The 19968-nt window shown below is 46.3% G+C and overlaps 1 protein-coding gene across 1 annotated transcript in view; it reads right to left on the reverse strand.

Annotated features, from left to right (window-relative positions):
- Positions 1–19968, reverse strand: part of TDRD9 (tudor domain containing 9) — a 112095-nt gene that overhangs the window by 67438 nt on the left and 24689 nt on the right. Inside the window, exons 3-8 of the mRNA XM_083167662.1 lie at positions 16776–16867; positions 15023–15244; positions 14048–14170; positions 6113–6193; positions 1694–1858; positions 651–754 (exon numbers count right to left, since the gene is read on the reverse strand). Coding sequence (XP_083023788.1) covers positions 651–754; positions 1694–1858; positions 6113–6193; positions 14048–14170; positions 15023–15244; positions 16776–16867 — 787 coding nt within the window. The remainder of the gene's footprint in view (positions 1–650; positions 755–1693; positions 1859–6112; positions 6194–14047; positions 14171–15022; positions 15245–16775; positions 16868–19968) is intronic.

Here is a 19968-nt window from a genome sequence, read left to right on the forward strand (position 1 = left end):
CCCTAAAAATGATCTACTGGTGACCTTGAAATATCAGCCAATACACGTCTGAATAAAACACGCCCAATTTTAGCACGGTACCTGGAGCCTCACTCATGCCAGGAATCTCAAGTTGCATATTGAGGCTAGATGTATTAGGACACATATGTGTTAATGCAATGACAATGAATCAGTCTACAGAGGAGCAACATTTAGGGGGGCATTCAATCTCGGCTGCTATTTCCACCCTGGGAAATACCGTACGCTGCCTTTTCAATACTGCCGTTTCCGAAAGCGTTGAAGGCAGATTTGGACTTTAAAACAGTCTTCTCAGTTTTGTTAGCAATAGCTGCGGATTGTTGAATTCACAGACGACGTTAGACAATCTGCGGTCATTTCTACAGAAACGTCCACTTTCCAACACTCGACAGCAGGAACATTGAATTGCGGTTGTAGAGTTTCAGTGGAGCTCAGGCTAAACAGCCCGGGATTCCCCATGTCCGGACGTTCCGACAGTCAGAATCCAGGATTATATACACATTAGCCAAGAACAGCATCCCAACACATTACAGCGCCTTATAATTCAACTACTAGCAACAAAACCGCCAAAAATGACATAACGACATAGTCATTTGCATGCGATTAGCTTATGTTAATAAATTACACCTTACCTTTGTTCCTCCGTCTCCATTTCGTCAAATAATTGTATCAACAATGTTGCGACATCGTACATTTCCTTACAGATCATTGGATCATCAAAGCGTTGTACAGCATTCTGTAAACATCACCAAAGACATTACAGAAACCATTTTTGGTCATATAATACAATAGTACTCAGGACTCCGGTTATGGTCACATAACATGCGTCCGCTCCGCCCAATGCTTCCCACCAAGTGTTAAATGAAGGAAACATCCCCTTGCTGCAGCCCCCCCCCCCCCCCCCCCTTCCTTGACAGTGATGCCGTGGTTTCTAACCACCAACATCAAGCCCCAGAATTACTTGCAAGCAGCATTCCCGGGTGCAGCGCCAGAATGAAATGCTGGGAGGAAAACAGGGTCACGGTATAACTCGAACAGTCGGGATTCTTACGGTCGTTACTCCAACATAGGAATCCCGACTGTCAGGAGCCCGATATGGGGGATGGGGGGGCGACGAGTGCATTCAAGCCCTTTGCGGGCTCGCTGTGCTCGCCACCTATTCTGTTCTCCCTCAGCGAGAGAAAATAGCCCGTGAAAGTCGGGATTCTGACAGTTGGGATTCAGTTGTTGGAGAAAGGACCAATGGAATCCCGCTTGTATAAAATACAGCTGAACCAATTAATTGAAGTTCAGTTAAAGATTGCACCCAAAAAGATTAGCGACACTGACATTTTTTGTGGATATTTTAAGGCTGTCTCCCAGCAACGTTGGCAAAGGGTTAAAAGTGAACCCCGACATAGGCCTGCTTGAATACCACAAAGGTGACCTACAGTATGGACACTGATCGGGATGTTTTATGTCATTTGTTTAAGGGCTGAATCACTTCTCCATAATGCTTAGGCAAAACAGCTTTACTGCCACAGCCAATGACACTACAGGAAGTCATGCCACAGCCAAAGTGAGTAGGCGGTTACCACAGAAGGCAGGTTTATACAAAGTTAAGCCTTGGGTAACAGATAACTTTTTCTCTCGAGTAAACCACACTTCCTCTACACAGTGTAAGGTTTTTACTCACCTTGATTCTGGGAATTTTCTTTAAGTCATCCAGATAAAACACATCGACATCATACGGTTTGCCTTCAACATTGAAGATGCATGCTGGGACCAGCTGGTTATGAATGGGCAGTGCAAAATAGTCCGCAAATTCCTTGCAGTTTATAGTGGCAGACATCAAGATGACCTGTCATGGAAGATAGAAACGGTTCTCTCCCAGTTTGCAGAGTGTAGATTTCTAAGGCTTGGGCCACACATAGCGATCATGCAGGGCCCGTTCAGTGGGACCGGCTTAGCCGGAAGGATGCTGTGTAGAGTTGCACAAAGCATATTGGCCCTTATTCTGATCGGTGCGGATATTCCCGCTTGCGTACGGCCCGCCGATGTTTATCGTCTGCGCATGTGCAGAGGTCACTCTGCGCATGTGCAGGCGATTTCGCCGCACGGATTCTTTATACGCCGCACAGGGGGCGTAGAGGGGCGTGAGGGGCTACTTAGCCTCATTACCCTATGCATACGCCCCGCGTTTCATGGGCGTTCCCATGCAAACGCGGGGCGTATGCATGGTAATGAGGCCGTGACGCGTGGGTACGGGGCGGGCATCTGACATCGCCGGATGTCAGCTGCCCGCCCCCATACATGATTTCACACGGACAAGTGTCCGTGTGGTCTTGTGTTGCGGGACCTGGTGGAGCGTGCGGCCCTGCATTCGATGTTCGGCGACCATCGAATGCAGGGGCAGCTCCCAAGACGGAGGAGGCGTATCCCCGTCCAATTTCATGCGGATCGCCACATATCCGCGTACGGACGGCAGGTGGCGATCCGTATGGAAGGCGGGGATTCGCCTGCACGGTTGCGGCCGCATATTCTGATCGGCCCGCACCGATCAGAATAAGGCCTATTGTCCAGATCCTGCAGAACAGGATCCAGCCACTGCCAACTGGATTTCAAGTAGAGCCGCACTGTGAGAACACATACATTTGAATGTACAGTATGTGTTCGCCTTGAAATCTGGTCTTCCCACCAGCCTGTTAAACCACAGAAATCTCAGGTAGTATCCAGCGGCTGTGGTCCCCCCCACGTACAGTATGTTTGGGCGGCCGCATAGGAGCCTTTGTGTAGGCTCTTTACCGCTGTACCGCAATGTGTGGCCTCGGCATAAACAAACATGTTCGCAACACATTTTAGTTTCTGTCCTGATTTGACTGGACTCTTACACTACTGTAAATGTATACAATCATACAACATAATCACCTAAATGAAAAGTCAGAGGAACCAAAGTGTTTAATCCGTACTTTATTTTTTCATTTAACACTTTCCCAGACAAACCCCTTTATTATAAATCAATTGTCACTTAACTTTCTATAAGGAACAGTAAAGTTCCGCAGAACATCAATGGGATGTGTCTCGTGGTTTTAACACTTTCTTGACTTGACCGAAAACCTTTGGCTGCCCTGTCGCCTAACACCAGCTAGCACGGATAATGGAAACCGTCCACTACACAGGTCTCCAAAATGCCAACGCCAAGACAAAGAAGGTGACCATTCAGTTGTCTCTTGGGGTGGGTACCTAACCCCAGAAGCTTCTGGCTCGGGGTAATACATTTTTGCTTAGAACATCTGTAAAGGTCCTAAAGGTCCTGTAAGCATGTCCTACACTGAGTGACCAAACCATTATTTGTAACCCACCAGATAAAATAGAATCAAAGCTGCACTCGACCCACATCCCTAAAAATTTCTAATGAAACTGAACGATAAAACCTTAATTGTGTTGTGCCGGCAGTAATGGTCCATGAAACGATTCTGTATTCAACGGTGGCCACATCAGTAAAGCACTAGATATTAAACTGGGGATATGGTCGTATGGTCAACCCATATTAAGTCAACATGCATTGGATCCCCAACTGAAGGTCGACACAAGCATTAGGTAGACAGTCAAAAGTTCACCTTGAGTTTTTCAAAAAATTTTGAGACAACAGGAAGTATTTGCTACCCCACCATCCACTAGGGCACGGAGGGAGTATATGACAGTGTGCCAAGTGGAAGGAGGCCCCGTGCCCGAAGCATAGAGGGGGCGAGATACACCTTTCAGGACAAAAACGTGAAAAACTCATGTCGACTTTTTGACCGTCGACCTTCCCGTTGTTTAGGACCTTCCAACAATGTAGACATTACCCATGTCAAGCAATTTCATGTGTCAACCTAGAAGGGTGAGATTTTAGCAGGAGATTTTAACTAGATAGTGAAAATCTCTTAGAAGTTTAGCCTAAAGGCCCATACACACTGGGCAAAAGCAGGTTTGAGCGGCTTTCAGCTCAAAGCCACCCAGTGTGTATGGCCTGGCGATGAGCGCTGCTGTGCGCGCCCGCATTATCGCCGGGAAAGCCATTCATCTGCTGGTATTACCAGCAGATGAGCAACTTTGAGGATGGTTTTGCTTAGCCGTCCTTCCCCCTCTGTCGGCGCCGGGCAGGGGGAAAGCCGCTCGGTGTGTATGCACTGAGCGGCTTCCCCCCCAGCGATGAACGCGATAATCGCTGACCATACACACTGGGCATGGTCGCCCAGTGTGTTTGGACCTTAAATCTCCCAGTGTTTCTCCTGCTCAATGGGGTGTACACACAGTGAGATTTTGGCAGGAGATTTCAACTAGATAGTCAAAATCTCCTAGAAGGTTAGCCAAAATCTCCCTACTTTTCTCCTGCTTAGTCAATAGTGTCTAGCATACATTGACTGAAGGCAAGGCAATTTTGAATAGATCATAGACTATCATTACTTAGACAAAATTGCTTAGTCAAAGGGGAAGGGGAAGGGGGGGAGGAGAGGGAAGATGGTATGTACCACCGTCTTTAAAGGAATACCATCACCCCCCCCGGCAAACCTGTGGTCTAGGTCTCAATTATACAGTGTTTTATTTACTTATATTTTTATTTTATCTTATTTTTTTCAATTATACCATTATGTATGTTGTATATATGTTTCTTGGTTAAATGTGATGACTTCTAACCATTGTTAATAAATTTATTGGTCCTTTTTTCATCAAACAAGTGCCACTTTTGTTCATTTTTGGTTCTTTGAGGGACTGACAATCCCACTGTGAAGCGGCTTCTATTGACAGAGCACCTCTGGAAGCGCCTGCTCCCGCTACCTTGGTAGCATCTTTTTTTCGGGCTTAACCTTCAGTGGTCGAGTCAATGACCCATACCCATTAAAATGACACAGCATAAACTGTCCAGGACATATGCTTATTAAATATAAACAGACTAATACTTTATAATTTTCTGCCATATCCTCATTAGAGAATAGAAAAATCTACTACTACTATGTTTTTTTTTTTTTTTTTAAGAATGAGGTTAATACAGTATGTAAGAACTGAAAACAAAGCCAGTAGGAGCGGACATGAGGGCGCAGTAAGGAAGAGAATCTGCCACAGCCACCACACACACGCTGACACATCAGGGAAGATGATAATAAGCTACTGTATGCACAGAGAACTGTGGCTAAAATCATATGAAAGGTCAGCAAATGAAAACTGATGCGGAAAGGCCGCGACGCTGGGTAAAATGCCATAACCAGCCAAGACTGCTAACAAGGCTGCTCATATTTCTTGCTGGGGAAGGAGTACGAGGAAAACTAACATTTTATTAATACGCAAACCTCTTCATACTAGCAATGCTTATAAAGCATTCCACGAGGAGATACTGGTACTACGTGGAATTCAGAGTTTGAATGTTGTTATTTCGGCCACAACTCTGCGCAAATGATTTTTAGATTTCCATCAGCCTGAGGCCAAGTTTAGAAATTAATTTAACTGAACATGAGAATACTCTTAATCACAACACATTACACTGGTCACAGATGAAACCATTCAGCCTCAGGGAGCAGAAGTTTTATTTACAAAGACTAACCGCGATCATATTAACCCAGCTTTAGCCAACATAGCATATGGTCCTTAATAAAGACTAAAATGAGAGTATTTGGGGGATTTTTTTTAAAGTGCTTTTTCCCAGTTGACACCGGTATGGATCATTGGATAGACAGCAACTAGGTCAACAGGGTTATGTCGACAGTTGACATGGGATTTCACTGTCCCGAATGTCGACATGGGCACACTATTTTATTCTCCCACCACGCGCTAGTGGCTGGTAGGGCATGACAGTACCACCTGTCGGCTTGACAGTCGACCTTCCCCCATGTCGACCTAATGACCGTATCCAGTGCACACTATAGGGGTTATTCAGAACGGTTAATGTGCTAGCCGATCAATTATCAAAAGACAGTGCATGCGCGGATCGTATCCTGTATCCTTACGCAACTTGGCGGACAGGAAGCCGGTGTTTGAGAGTGGTAACCGGACGTTTTCTGGGAGTGGCCAGAAATACGCAGGCGCGCAATGCCGAAATTATGCAGCATGCCTAAAAACTGCTGATATGATCACTCACCTTTACCATTCGGGAATTAGTACGTAAGAGTTTGCGTATAATCATCAACAAAAAGTCCATTTCTTCAGTTCGCTCATGGACCTACAGTAACGAGTAAAGTGAAATTGTCAGAAAAGAAAAAATATTTGCAATATAGGTACGTGGGCAAGCGAAAGGTCTTCCGGCTTCTTCTGTGAAAGCATACTGCCCATAGTCATGTATATATTGTGTCACAAGTTTATAAAAACGGACAAAATAAAAGTCCCCAATCTGGAAATAAAAGACAATGGTGTATAAGTTACTAAATGGCAAGTTTCCGAGGCGGCGTATTGCCGTCAGTTTTGCACACAGGACTTAAAAACAAATGTATTTACATTTACATTTATTGCAGTTTTAATTCCCCCGTACAAAGCCAACAGTCAGCAGCTCCGGAACCTGCTGTTTAGTAAATAGATTGTATCCCACTATATTCACATTAAGAACAGATTTGTTTCTGGAACAGTTTCAACCTATTGTCACTTAAACCTGAAGCTGCCAAATCAATACAGAGGAAATAACAGAATACACTTTGCCAAAATGTTACTCTGTGGAACTTCAGAGCCTAAACAATATAATAATTAAATTATATACTGTACAATAGGTCTCGGCAATAGAAGGACGGACAGCAGCTAAGAATAACTGCCCGAAAGTAGAGATGGGTCGTTCGCGAACGAAGCGGATCTTTTGGACGGATCCCATAAAAAAGAGTGAGCCGCCGATCCCAAAAAGGTGAACCGTCGTTTCGTTTTCCATTACAATGCATTTGCCTGAGCTCAGCACTGCCACCTGTGGCAGCTGACATGTACTAACTATGGAGACTGAGGGGGTTATTCAGGTTGATTCGCAAGGCTGCGAATTCGCAGCCTTGCGAGTCCACCAAACCCCGCCCGGCGAACGACTGCCCCCTCAAAGTGCGGCTTCGCCCGAACAGATGTTTTGCATAAACATCCATTCGCATGTCTCGGGTAACTGCCCACATCTTTCGATGGTCACCGACCATCGAATGATGTTTAGCGTGCACGCATATATAAGTGACTTTTCAGTTGCGTATATATGCGTGCACGCTGGTGTGGATACGGCCAGGCAGCTGACATCCAGTGATGTCAGCTACCCGCCCCCACACCCGCGTCACTGCCTCATTTCCATGAGAACGCCCAGCATTCTCATGGGAACGCCCATGGAACGCTGGGCGTTCCCATATGGTAATGGGGCAGCCTGGCGCTCTCGCTCATCTCGGCCCCCACGCCGGCATGGGTGCGTGCACCCGGCGACCCGAAAGGTCACCGTGGGTGCACGCACCATATGCCTGCACATGCGCAGATACCCGTCTGCGCAGATGGGCAACATCGGAACTGCGTGCGAATGCACGCAGATCTGAATAAGTCCCTGAGTTACAGAGCTGCAACTGCAAGAAAGAATAACAAGGCTGCTGCTGCTGGGGATGGCCATCGGTGCAGACGCCATAGATGGTTGCCATCGATGGCGATTCTGCACCCAATCAGTGTTTTACTCGGTCATGTATGTTCTTATTTGTTAAGCTCACGGTTAAAAAAAAAAAAAAAAAAAATAATGGCAATAAATGATTGTAAAACAAATGATGCATCTTTATTATCAAATTATCCCTCTTCCCAAAGCGAGTCAGGGGTCCGTCTAAAAGATCTGGATCTTTTCAGAGTGATCCGCTGGATCCCGGCTCGCCTTAGTGACCCGTTTTGCCCATCTCTACCCTAAAGGGAAATACTGGTTTAAGTACTTCATATGGGGAAAACATAGAAATTTTAGGCTGTGAAAGGTTCTGAAACCCTAAATACGCGAGGGAGAGAACAAACTAATGCAGTACCTAACAGGCATTCCCAGCTCTGACCCCCTAGCCGCCCCTATACCAGCTTTCGTCTGCTTACAAATAAACACACCGTGTAAAGAAACCAAGTTACGATCATATTAATACTTGTAAATTAATGCAAAAAAAAAAAGTTTTCTATAGTACAAAAAATAGACTAGAAGATTGGACAAATGAGGCGAGTCATTTTGTTCTCCAAGGGTATCTGAGCACAGGAAGAAAAAAATACCTGTTCAGTGCAACCAAAAGGTCACCCCGCTGCTGACATTTCAGAAAAGACAATAAGAAGCACCGCAAGGATGAATGCGGAGATGAAGGCAATGAAAAAGGAAAGGAAAACTGGACTTGGATGTTCTTAAAGTTGTGAAAACTAGCCTCTGCAATTATTAAACATAGTTAGTTACACTGCTGATCACCTTTTACTAAATGCAAGAAAAGTTGCTTTAAATTAAATATAATAATAATAGAAATTAAATGAATGCTCTTATTGACTTTTGTAATCAGTAAAACAATATTGCCAATTAATCATTTGGCGATTTCCCTGCATTTGCAGATCTCTCTGGTGTCAGATATAGCTACAGATTGAGCCCCTTTCATTGCCGGCACTCGCCAGAACCTTCTTGCTGGCGGAGAGGGACTGCAGTAGACTGGGAAGCACGCGTGTACCAGTCAGTCAGCAGCGGATGGGAGAGGGGCAGGGGGGCACGGAGAGCTCCGTCGGAACAGGGAGCGTGAGCGTCTTGTGCGCCCCATTCTGACGGCTGGCGGGGCCTGGCGATTCAAGCATGACAGCGGCTCCATCTGTACATCTGAGTGCCCTGTGCGGGAAGCTGGCGGGCAGCTGGCATCAGATGAACGGCAAGTTATATCTTACAATGCCTTATTTATTAAGAATCAATTTGCATTAATATAACAGGTGGCAAACCTGAAAGAATGACATAATACAGTATCAATATAGAATAGCCGCCCATCACAGAGCATGGACATCGCTACTGTTCATTACAGAACGTGCATTTTACATCCTGTTTATTTAGATTAATCATTATTTTTGCTTTGTTTAGCGAGTTAATTAGGCCGCATTCTCTAATTACACCAAGCATTATATTTCCACAAAATCATCTGAACCTCACCCAGTTGATATACAAGGGGTAAGACCACAGAGGTGTATTTTTTTCTATTGTGTACCACATAATGGGCTACTTTGATTACTAGCAGCACTTTTCTCCCACAGAGGCTTCTTTACCACACACACACACACACACAGAGGCTTCTTTACCACACACACACACACACACACACACACACACACACACAGAGGCTTCTTTACCACACACACACAGGCTTCTTTACCACACACACACACACACACACACACAGAGGCTTCTTTACCACACACACAGAGGCTTCTTTACCCCACACACAGAGGCTTCTTTACCCCCCACACACAGAGGCTTCTTTACCCCCCCCCCACAGAGGCTTCTTTACCCCCCCCCCCCACACACACACACACAAACGGGCTTCTTTACCACACACACAGAGGCTTCTTTACCACACACACACACACACACACACACACACAGAGGCTTCTTTACCACACACACACACAGAGAGGCTTCTTTACCACACAGACACAGAGGCTTCTTTACCACACAGACACAGAGGCTTCTTTACCACACAGACCCACACAGAGGCTTCTTTACCACACAGAGGCTTCTTTACCACACAGACCCACACAGAGGCTTCTTTACCACACAGACACACACAGAGGCGTCTTTACCACACACACACAGAGGCGTCTTTACCACACACACACACAGAGGCGTCTTTACCACACACACACAGAGGCGTCTTTACCACACACACACAGAGGCGTCTTTACCACACACACACAGAGGCGTCTTTACCACACACACACAGAGGCGTCTTTACCACACACACACACAGAGGCTTCTTTACCACACACACACACACACACACACACACAGAGGCTTCTTTACCACACAGACACAGAGGCTTCTTTACCACACAGAGGCTTCTTTACCACACAGACACACACAGAGGCTTCTTTACCACACAGACACACACAAAGGCTTCTTTACCACACAGACACACACAGAGGCGTCTTTACCACACACACACAGAGGCGTCTTTACCACACACACACAGAGGCGTCTTTACCACACACACACAGAGGCTTCTTTACCACACACACACACACAGAGGCTTCTTTACCACACACACACACACAGAGGCTTCTTTACCACACACACACAGAGGCGTCTTTACCACACACACACAGAGGCGTCTTTACCACACACACACAGAGGCGTCTTTACCACACACACACAGAGGCGTCTTTACCACACACACACACACACACACACACAGAGGCGTCTTTACCACACACACACACACACACACAGAGGCGTCTTTACCACACACACACAGAGGCGTCTTTACCACACACACACACACACACAGAGGCTTCTTTACCACACACACACACACACACAGAGAGGTGTCTTTACCACACACACACACACACACACACACACAGAGGCGTCTTTACCACACACACACACACAGAGGCGTCTTTACCACACACACACAGAGGCGTCTTTACCACACACACACACAGAGGCGTCTTTACCACACACACACACACACACAGAGGCGTCTTTACCACACACACACACAGAGGCGTCTTTACCACACACACACACAGAGGCGTCTTTACCACACACACACACACAGAGGCGTCTTTAACACACACACACACACAGGCGTCTTTACCACACACACACACACACACACAGAGGCGTCTTTACCACACACACACACAGAGGCGTCTTTACCACACACACACAGAGGCGTCTTTACCACACACACACACACAGAGGCGTCTTTACCACACACACACACAGAGGCGTCTTTACCACACACACACACAGAGGCGTCTTTACCACACACACACACAGAGGCGTCTTTACCACACACACACACAGAGGCGTCTTTACCACACACACACACAGAGGCGTCTTTACCACACACACACACACACACACACACAGAGGCGTCTTTACCACACACACACAGAGGCGTCTTTACCACACACACACACAGAGGCGTCTTTACCACACACACACACACAGAGGCGTCTTTACCACACACACACACAGAGGCGTCCTTACCACACACACACACAGAGGCGTAATTACCACACACACACACACAGAGGCGTCTTTACCACACACACACAGAGGCGTCCTTACCACACACACACACACACACACACACACAGGTTTTTAAAAAACAAATCAGACGCTATGGTCTTTCAACGGGCCATTAATCATTACTGAATTCAGAAGTTACTGACCTAGTCCCGAATGTCTGTTGCATCAGAAACTGGACTGGTCTTTCCAATCAATCCTAAAATTCAAGTCTCTGCATGCACACCAGGAGGTCCCAAAGTTCCAGGTACCAAGTGAATCATCATCTGCTGGTCTAAAGGGCCATACACACTGGGCAACTAAGAAAGCAGCACAATTTCATAATTTGAGCTGTTTTCAGCTCCAACCGTGCCCAGTGTCTACGGGGCAGCGTTGAGTGCGGATGCGCGCTCCTACATCATCACTGGCGGCCGGTATTACCAGCAGTGTAAACGGTCTTTGGGTTGACACACATTTTTCAGCCCACTGCTTTTAAGGCTCATACACCATAGACCAGGCCTGGCCAAGATGTGGCTCTCCAGCTGTTGTGAAACTACAAGTCCCAGCATACCTTGCAACAGTTTTCCTATTATAGAATGCTAGAACTGTGGCAAAACATGCTGGGATGTGTAGTTTCCCAACATCTGGAGAGCCACAGGTTGGCCAGGCCTGCCATAGGCGATTGAGATGAGTACAGTAGCTCACTTGTGTATGGCTGGGTGATGAGCGTTCCCACATCATTGCTGGCCACTGCCAGCCATCAGCCTGTTATATCAGCAGAGTGAAACACTTTGCAGAGTCTCGTTGGGCCAGGTGTAGAACAAACACACTACAGACCGCGATATTCACATCATTGCTCCTCATACCCCAGGGTGTATGCACCTTAACTATACAAAAGGAGTGTTCTAGATGCTCATTAATACAAGAACCCACTTACACTTATGATAAATATGAAAAGTCTCTTTAAATTTAACAAATAAATCTCCATCTCCAGTTTATCCTCATCTACTAAGTAATAATCCCCTGCTTATGCTAACACTCATCTCAAATCAACCAACTTTAATATTCGAAGCTAGGGATTAAAAAATATAAATTGTAGAAAAGGATAATGTGAAATAGCACAGGGGGCGACTTTAACAAACTACACTGTAATAGGAGGGTGAACTAGAAATACTGTCACTATGAGAAGCAAGTCATGGCCTGCTTGTGTTCCCTATATATAGGGCAGTATTCAATGCAGCCGGAAACAAGCGGCCCTTGCCGCCTAACCCCCGCACTGGCTGCACACAGTATTCAATGTTCCGGAGGAACCCTTGCTGTCAGATTAAGCCGCGAGTCTCTCTGTTTTAGGGGCCGCACACGCCGTTTCCATGTCGCTGCAAAAACCCAACGAGGTGGAAACGGCGTGTGCAGTGGGTCAGTTGAATACTCACCGTGCGAGCTGGGACCCGAGCAGGCAGCACTGCTAGCTGTCACAGCTCGCAAATAGCACTGAATAACCCCCTTAAGCATGGTGGACATAGTAATAGTGTAAAACATTCCAGTTATTTAACGTACACATAAGTCATTTCCTATTTTGTGAGCGTAAACATTAGCTGAATATATTCTATTTAAATCACAAATGTACGGGGTAAAGAGCTCAATGCAGTAAAATAAATCCTTGATGCGTAACTACTGAAATGGGACAGAGTAAAGAGTAACATACTAAACATGGATGAGGAGCAGCGTAGTGTCATTTAGCGCCAGATGTATCAAGCTTCAAAGTGATAAACAGTCAGCCAATCAGCTACTACCTGTCATGTTACAGGCTGGGTTCGAAACATGACAGGTAGGAGATCATTGGCTGGTTATAACTCTCCATTTTATCACTTTCTGAAGCTTGATACATCTGGCCCAAAAGCGGAATTAAAAAACATGACAGGGGGAATCTGTAAAATTGCAACTTAATTTTGTAAACTGCAGTGATCAAATATATAAAAAAAGTGTAGTTCTTCCTAGTAAAATATCAAAACATTACATTTTAAGTCTCTGCCAACCTGTTTCCCTTTGAGTAGCCGTCATTTACCTGTCTCTCTCCTAATTCCTAGACAACTTTGCTGGGTTCCTCGCTTCCTTCTATTGTTATAACCACCAAATCTTCTGCCGGCAAACTCCCATTACCTTACATCATTGTTTCAGCTCTCCCAATGGACCTACTCACCTACCTGTGTGAGTGGACACTCATTTGGTATGGTCTTTACTCACCACAGTGATACTTGGGATAACCCCAATGCCTCATTCCTCCTCTCTGATCACCACCTGCGCTCTGAACATACACCCCCTCTGCTTTCTGCTTCTCCACCTCTGACTCCTAAGTCTGCATCACTAAGCACCACATTGAGGCTATTGACCATGTCCTACCTGCTCAACTCCCTTCTCTACCCTACTGCTCTCTGACCTGCCCAACACCTCAACTCGGGTATTCCAAATTCACCAGATATCTACAAGAGTGTTCACTAACCACCAAACAGTGGAAGAATGCATTCTCAAATACAGAATCCTCCATTTTAAATCTATGCCCCCATCCTAAGTCCTCCCTCTAAACCAGGCATGTCCAACGTTGGCCCTCCAGATGTCACGAAACTACACATCCAGCAACATCTGTGAGGAGTTCTGCGTCCAAAGAAACAGAATCAGATCGTAACTGCGGCCATCAGTCGCAACCCTTAAATAGTCTGTGTAAGCCGAAGCTTGCACAAACTAGCCGTCCGATGACGCAGACCCAGGGATTAACACTCCCCTTTGTTGAATGGTCACCTCTCCTGCCTCAATCACTCAATCATGCTCTGTGACAGTCTCCAAGTGTCTGCTATGAAACAAGGTACTTACATCATCAATAAAGATGTGCGTGAACTCCGCCAAGCTCTTGGCACCTACTATTTTCTGCAATAGAACGCCTGTTGTCACATAAATCAAACGCGTGTCTGGTGTTGCTTTTTTCTCCAGCCCCACCTGTAAGCAAGGAAAGAATTAACATTAGTGTCCGCGTTACAGTTTAGACACCTGTATTTGAAAATCTCTTGACCCAAGGGGAACCTTTAAAAAACCTGTGTCTGGTACAAAAGATCATGGAAGCATAATAGGCAACAGTAAAGGGCTCCTAAGGACAAGTCAAACCAAATTGCCGCTGAGCTCCACCGACAGCTCCCCAGGAGGCTCACTTACGATTTGGCACTTGATGTGCCATTTTAATATGCGATTTATCACATGTAAATTCCCAGGGAGTTGCAAGAGAGCCAGGCAGCAGTGATTTACGAGGCGGTGCCCGGGCAGCGGCAGGTGCCGGGGGGGGGGGCGGCAGGATGCCGGCCGTCTGGTTATTGGACGAAAGCATTTATCAGCCAATCAGCGTCCATCCAGTCTTTTGAAAAAAATAAATACATTTTTAATTCTGCTGCCACATCCCTCCCCCTGCCCAACACTACCCGGATCCTGCGCATAGCAGCATGCTAGCAGTGCTTCACCACTGGCATACACCTATCAGACCCAATACATCGCGGGTGCTAAAACCCCACGGTGCGCCGCTGATGGGTCCAATCCGATAGATTCAATCTGCAGCAGGTTCAATCTGTAGAGTCCAACCTGATGCGCACAGGGACAGCATATTAGGTCTGATGGGATGTCACACACATCTCGGCCCAAATCTTACTAGTGTATGGGGGTTTAGAGGTGCAGTTTTTATTATTAAAGAAAAGAAAATAAATCAGCGCACAACACAAGAACATACATTTAGGTTTGTGCCACATTAACACCATTTAGAGTAGTCTCAAAATATTTTTTTTTTCAATGAATACACCATCTTACCTGATATCCCACTAAGCCACTCAGCGGCCAGTCCCTGGTCTTGCTGATCCATGTGGCAATGCTGCATGCAGCGATCTTCCTGGGCTGCGTCACCACAATGTTACAGTACGTAGCGCGCTGCATGTGGTAATCCAGGATGTACTGAGGCAGTTGTGTGCTTTTCCCGCTGCCCGTGGCTCCATGTATAACCAAAACGAAATTGTTCTCAATTAAACTTATCAACTGTAAAACATAAAATTATATTAATACACTGTAGAAAGTTTTACATTTACCCGGTTCCTAATTACCAGGCACACATGAGACACTAACAAATCTAGTTCAGTGATGGCTAACCTTGACACTCCCGCTGTTGAACTACATATCCCAGAATCAGTTTTAGCATGGACAATTAGTAAAACTATAGCAGGGCACGCTGGGATGTGTAGTTCAACAACAGCTGGAGTGTCAAGATTAGCCATCACTGATCTTGTTCATAAATTGAATTGGTTTTTAAAACACCCCGTTCTCCCAAATGTAACGCCAAGTTCTACCTTTACAAAACATGCTATGAATGTGCTCAGCCCCTGGGAGAGCTAGAACTCTATACACAGACTGCCATACTGTAGCACATAACGGAAGACCATCCCACCACATAGGCAGCGCGGCGCAGTTTAGTGAGGCGGCTCAATAAGAAGCACTGGAACCCAGAAATTGTTAGGTGACAGAAGTTTATAATAAAAACAAAAAGGGATGGCATCCATATAGCGAAGTATTAAGGGCAACACTACACCGACAAGTGCCAAACCACTGACTAGAGAGGAAGCCACTACAACTGACATATTTATTCTCTGAAATAAGCAGCTACGGGACTTATTCAGACCTCATCGGAGGGGCAGAATTTGCCGTTTCCGATGGTGAGGGTCTGTGCATGTGCAAATATTAACCTCACCGAGGCATTGGCACGGGTAGGGAAAGGAAGCAGGCGGGTAGAGGGCGGCAGCCGCGACAATGCCCAGCACTTTATGGGAACACAGGCGGGTCGATGCCTGCTCGGGATGGGTGGCTGACATCAGCACCGGTCCCTTTTTCTGCCAGCTCCAGCGGCAATAAAACAGTCAGTTCAGCCTGAGTTCTTACCGAAGGGGGGGGAGAAATAATTCAATGGTCAATGAACATCGATAGATTTCTCTCCTCTTCAGCCGCACGCGGGGGAATGTGTTCTGTGTACACATCCGCAGATCCGGATTCATGATAGATTGCACACAAAAATTTGAGCCAACATGTGCCGACAGGCGGTATATTTCATGCCCTACTATAGTGTGCCTGAAACATGGCGAGCGTAGCGAGGGGATGCGGTACACTTAGACTATGCCCATCCCGACACCAAATAAAACCAATGAAAAAACTTGTGTCAACATTTTGGCTCTGTGGACCAATAGTGATCGTACTTCTGACTGTAGGTAACATAGACATTGTAGATCTAAAATACCATAACCACATATCCCCTCGCAGGCAAGCTGCTTTTCGGCAGGGCAGCGCTGACATGTTCGCTAGGCTACAACATGTCTGAATCAGGCCCTATAAGTGCAGCTGATGCAGGTTAAGAAGACGCGCTCATATGTATATAAATGATAGATTTTATGTATATTAGCATTGCCTCCATCCGATACCAACAGGATTACCACCGAGTACTAATTATGTTTATTAGCTTCATCGTTACCAATAAAACACTTGGCTCACAGGTGCAATAACACAAACGCCGCCAGTCACTTACAGGTTCTCTGCTCTTCAATATTGGCAACACTGAATATTCAAAATTCGGGTCTGGCAACAGAATCTTCTCCGGTTCGGCCTTGTGAGCGGGAGCTGATTACAGAGAAACAAAAAATAAAACAGGAATTACGTTTTTATAGTGCTGAAACCAAAGTATATAACATTTGTATGGGGCAGCGTGTAGTAAAAATATGTACAGTCATTGTACATCTATTGCCTAGATCCAAAGTGTGCAGCGCCGTATTTGTAGTTCCACGTCTAAGGGTGCCCATACACGGTGTATTTTCCCCATGCGATGCGCGCTCCCACCCACAGCACAAAAAGAAGGTGCAGCACATACTTTTTGTACTAGATCGCATTGCATGCTTTTTGTACTAGATGTGATGCGATATAGTACAAAAAGTACGGAGCACATCACTCCACGCCTGGGCGCCTTAATGCCCCATACACAGTTCGATTTGGTCTATTTTTCTATTTGATTTTGCTAGTACAAATCGAATCAAAAATAGAACGGTTTTCTGCCGCATACGATCCTGATGCGCGGCCCCTGCCCACTGTGCAGGCAAGACTACATAGTACAGATCTGTACAATCTAGTCCAAATCGTATGCGTTTTGTTTGTCATCCGATTGGATTCCGTGTGCAAACACCATAGATCAAGGGACTTATTACCATTTACAGCAGTGTATCATTAACCCATATATATTCAAATTACACTGGATGTCGATATTCCACCAATGCAACAATGTTCCCGGATTAATGTTGTAAGTAGAGAGGTGTGGGTTCGGTTTTACCCGGTTCTCAAAGCGGGATCTCATTGGCTAGAACATGTGTTGAATAACCAATAAGATCACAATTTGAGAACAGATTAAAACCAAATCTGCATTCCTATAAAGATTTAAGTTAATTACGTAAATCAATTTGCATCCATGGGTAGGTCAAGGTTCCGATCAGTAAACGCTTCCTGTATGTCCGGGAGAAAGGATGGTTTCAGAGTAAACATCTGGTGAACCAGTTACCTTCATACAGACCCAACCACTTCAACAGAACAATGCTGGAGACATCATGCATGAATGCACACACCGTTGTGTCAGGACGGCCTGATGTACGGAATATACCTACGATTCCTTCTGGCAACCGTCAACATGTCATTATAGTATTTACACATGACTTGACAATGTTCAAATAGTATGTTCCTTGCACATCCAACACATCACATATGGCATTTACACAGGTACGTTTCTTATAAACATTCCTTCACGGGGGAAAAAAAAAAGTGGAATCTGCAAAGATGAAAAACCGGCAGTGCTTGTGCTAGGTGACACTTACACCCCTTAACTGAAGACATTGCTAGCTGTTGTGTTAAGAGGCCCATGCCAGCGCCTGAGGGGGTGCGATGGCCGAAGGAATCTCACTGCTCCCCTGCAAATCACCTAATACACAAAACGGATATGGGTCATTGGGTCGACCTAAGTTAGGTAGACACGCATTGTGTCGACCACTGAAGGTCAACAGGGGCTTAGGGCGACAGGATTGGAAGGTCGACCGCAGGGTGAGAGAGAGCATCAGTGAGATGGAGCCAAGGCTGCAGGGTGAGGGAAAGCGTCAGTGTGACAGAACCCAGGCTGCGGGGTGAGGGAGGGTCTCACTGTGAGAGCACAGGCTGCGGGATGAGGGAGTGCGTCAGTGTGATAGAGCACAGGCTGCGGGGTGAGGGAAGGTATCAGTGTGAGAGCACAGGCTGCAGGGTGAGGGAAGGTATCAGTGTGAGAGCACAGGCTGCGGGGTGAGGGAGTGCGTCAGTGTGATACAGCGCAGGCTGCGGGAGAGCGTCAGTGTAGATAGAGTGCAGGCTGCGGGGTGAGGGAGCAGGTCAGTGAGATATAGTCCAGGCTGCGGGAGAGTGTCAGTGTGACAAAACCCAGGCTGCGGGGTGAGGGAGCGTGTCAGTGTAATATAGCGAAGGCTGCAGGGTGAGGGAGGGCATCAGTGTTAGAGTCCAGGCTGCGGGGTGAGGGGGTGCGTCAGTGTGACAGAACCCAGCTGCGGGGTGAGGGAGGGTATCAGTTTGAGAGCACAGGCTGCGGGATGAGGGAGTGCGTCAGTGTAGATAGAGTGCAGGCTGCAGGAGCAGGTCAGGGAGTTAGACATTTTTAACTTTCCCAAACCCCCGACGGAACGCGGATCATCTGTGGCCGACCGGTGTTTCCAGCAGGTTCTGGAAATTCACCTCAGATGCGAGAAAGTGAGAATGATTATCTGGTATGGAATATAAAAGATTAAGACCGGACTATTGGGGTGCAAATTTGCAGAGGTCCGCGATCAGATAGTCGCCATCCAGAGTTAAAACATTGTCATGTGCAAGTCTGCGAATGTCTAGCCCAGTGGTCAGGGAACTCGGTCCTCATTACCCCACACAGTGCATGTTTTGCTGGTAACCCAGCAGGTGCACAGGTGTACTAATTACTCACAGACACATTTTATAAGGTCCGCAGGTGGAGTTAATTATTTCACTTGTGATTCTGTGAGGAGACCTGCAAAACATGCACTGCGTGGGGTAATGAGGACCGAGTTCCCTGACCACTGGTCTAGCCGATCACCGACCAGCTGCAAAACCATATGAACTTGCTCATCATCAAATGATTTTCCCAGTCTGTGCAAGTGCGCGTAACCCTGGGCCCAGCGTCGAGCTGATCGAGGGCAGAGCTGAGGTCACAGACCCTTCCATGAAACCGCCTGGGCACACCTAGGTTCTGACACTCCCAGAAAACAGATGTTACCACCCACAAACCATCAGTCAAGTTGAAAGGGGAAGGAAAAATGAAAAAAAAAAAAAAAAAACAGTAATTGCCGATTTTATTAGTCGATTGGCCAAAGCACATGTGCAGTTGTTGGATAGTTGATCACCTGGCAAATTTGCACAATGGCAATCAGGTCTGAATGACCCCTATGACTTACTCAGGACTCATCAGCAAGGGAGAATCACTGAGGTGTTTGAATATATTCATGTTTTATGTCATTTTCCTAGAAGTAACTAGGAATCTCCACGGAAATTAATGTGCAGTGTATCACTATTGTGCACAAATGAGTGTGAGCAGTCGGTGGATTGTGAGCAGCATGTTGGATAGAGAAAAGCGGCACTGAGGTCAGGAGGTCAATTCCTGGTAATAGCCTGTGTGGAGTTTGTATGTGCTC

The sequence above is a fragment of the Crinia signifera genome, chromosome 12, assembly GCF_055691185.1.
Source record: "Crinia signifera chromosome 12, ASM5569118v1, whole genome shotgun sequence".
Taxonomy (NCBI): domain Eukaryota; kingdom Metazoa; phylum Chordata; class Amphibia; order Anura; family Myobatrachidae; genus Crinia; species Crinia signifera.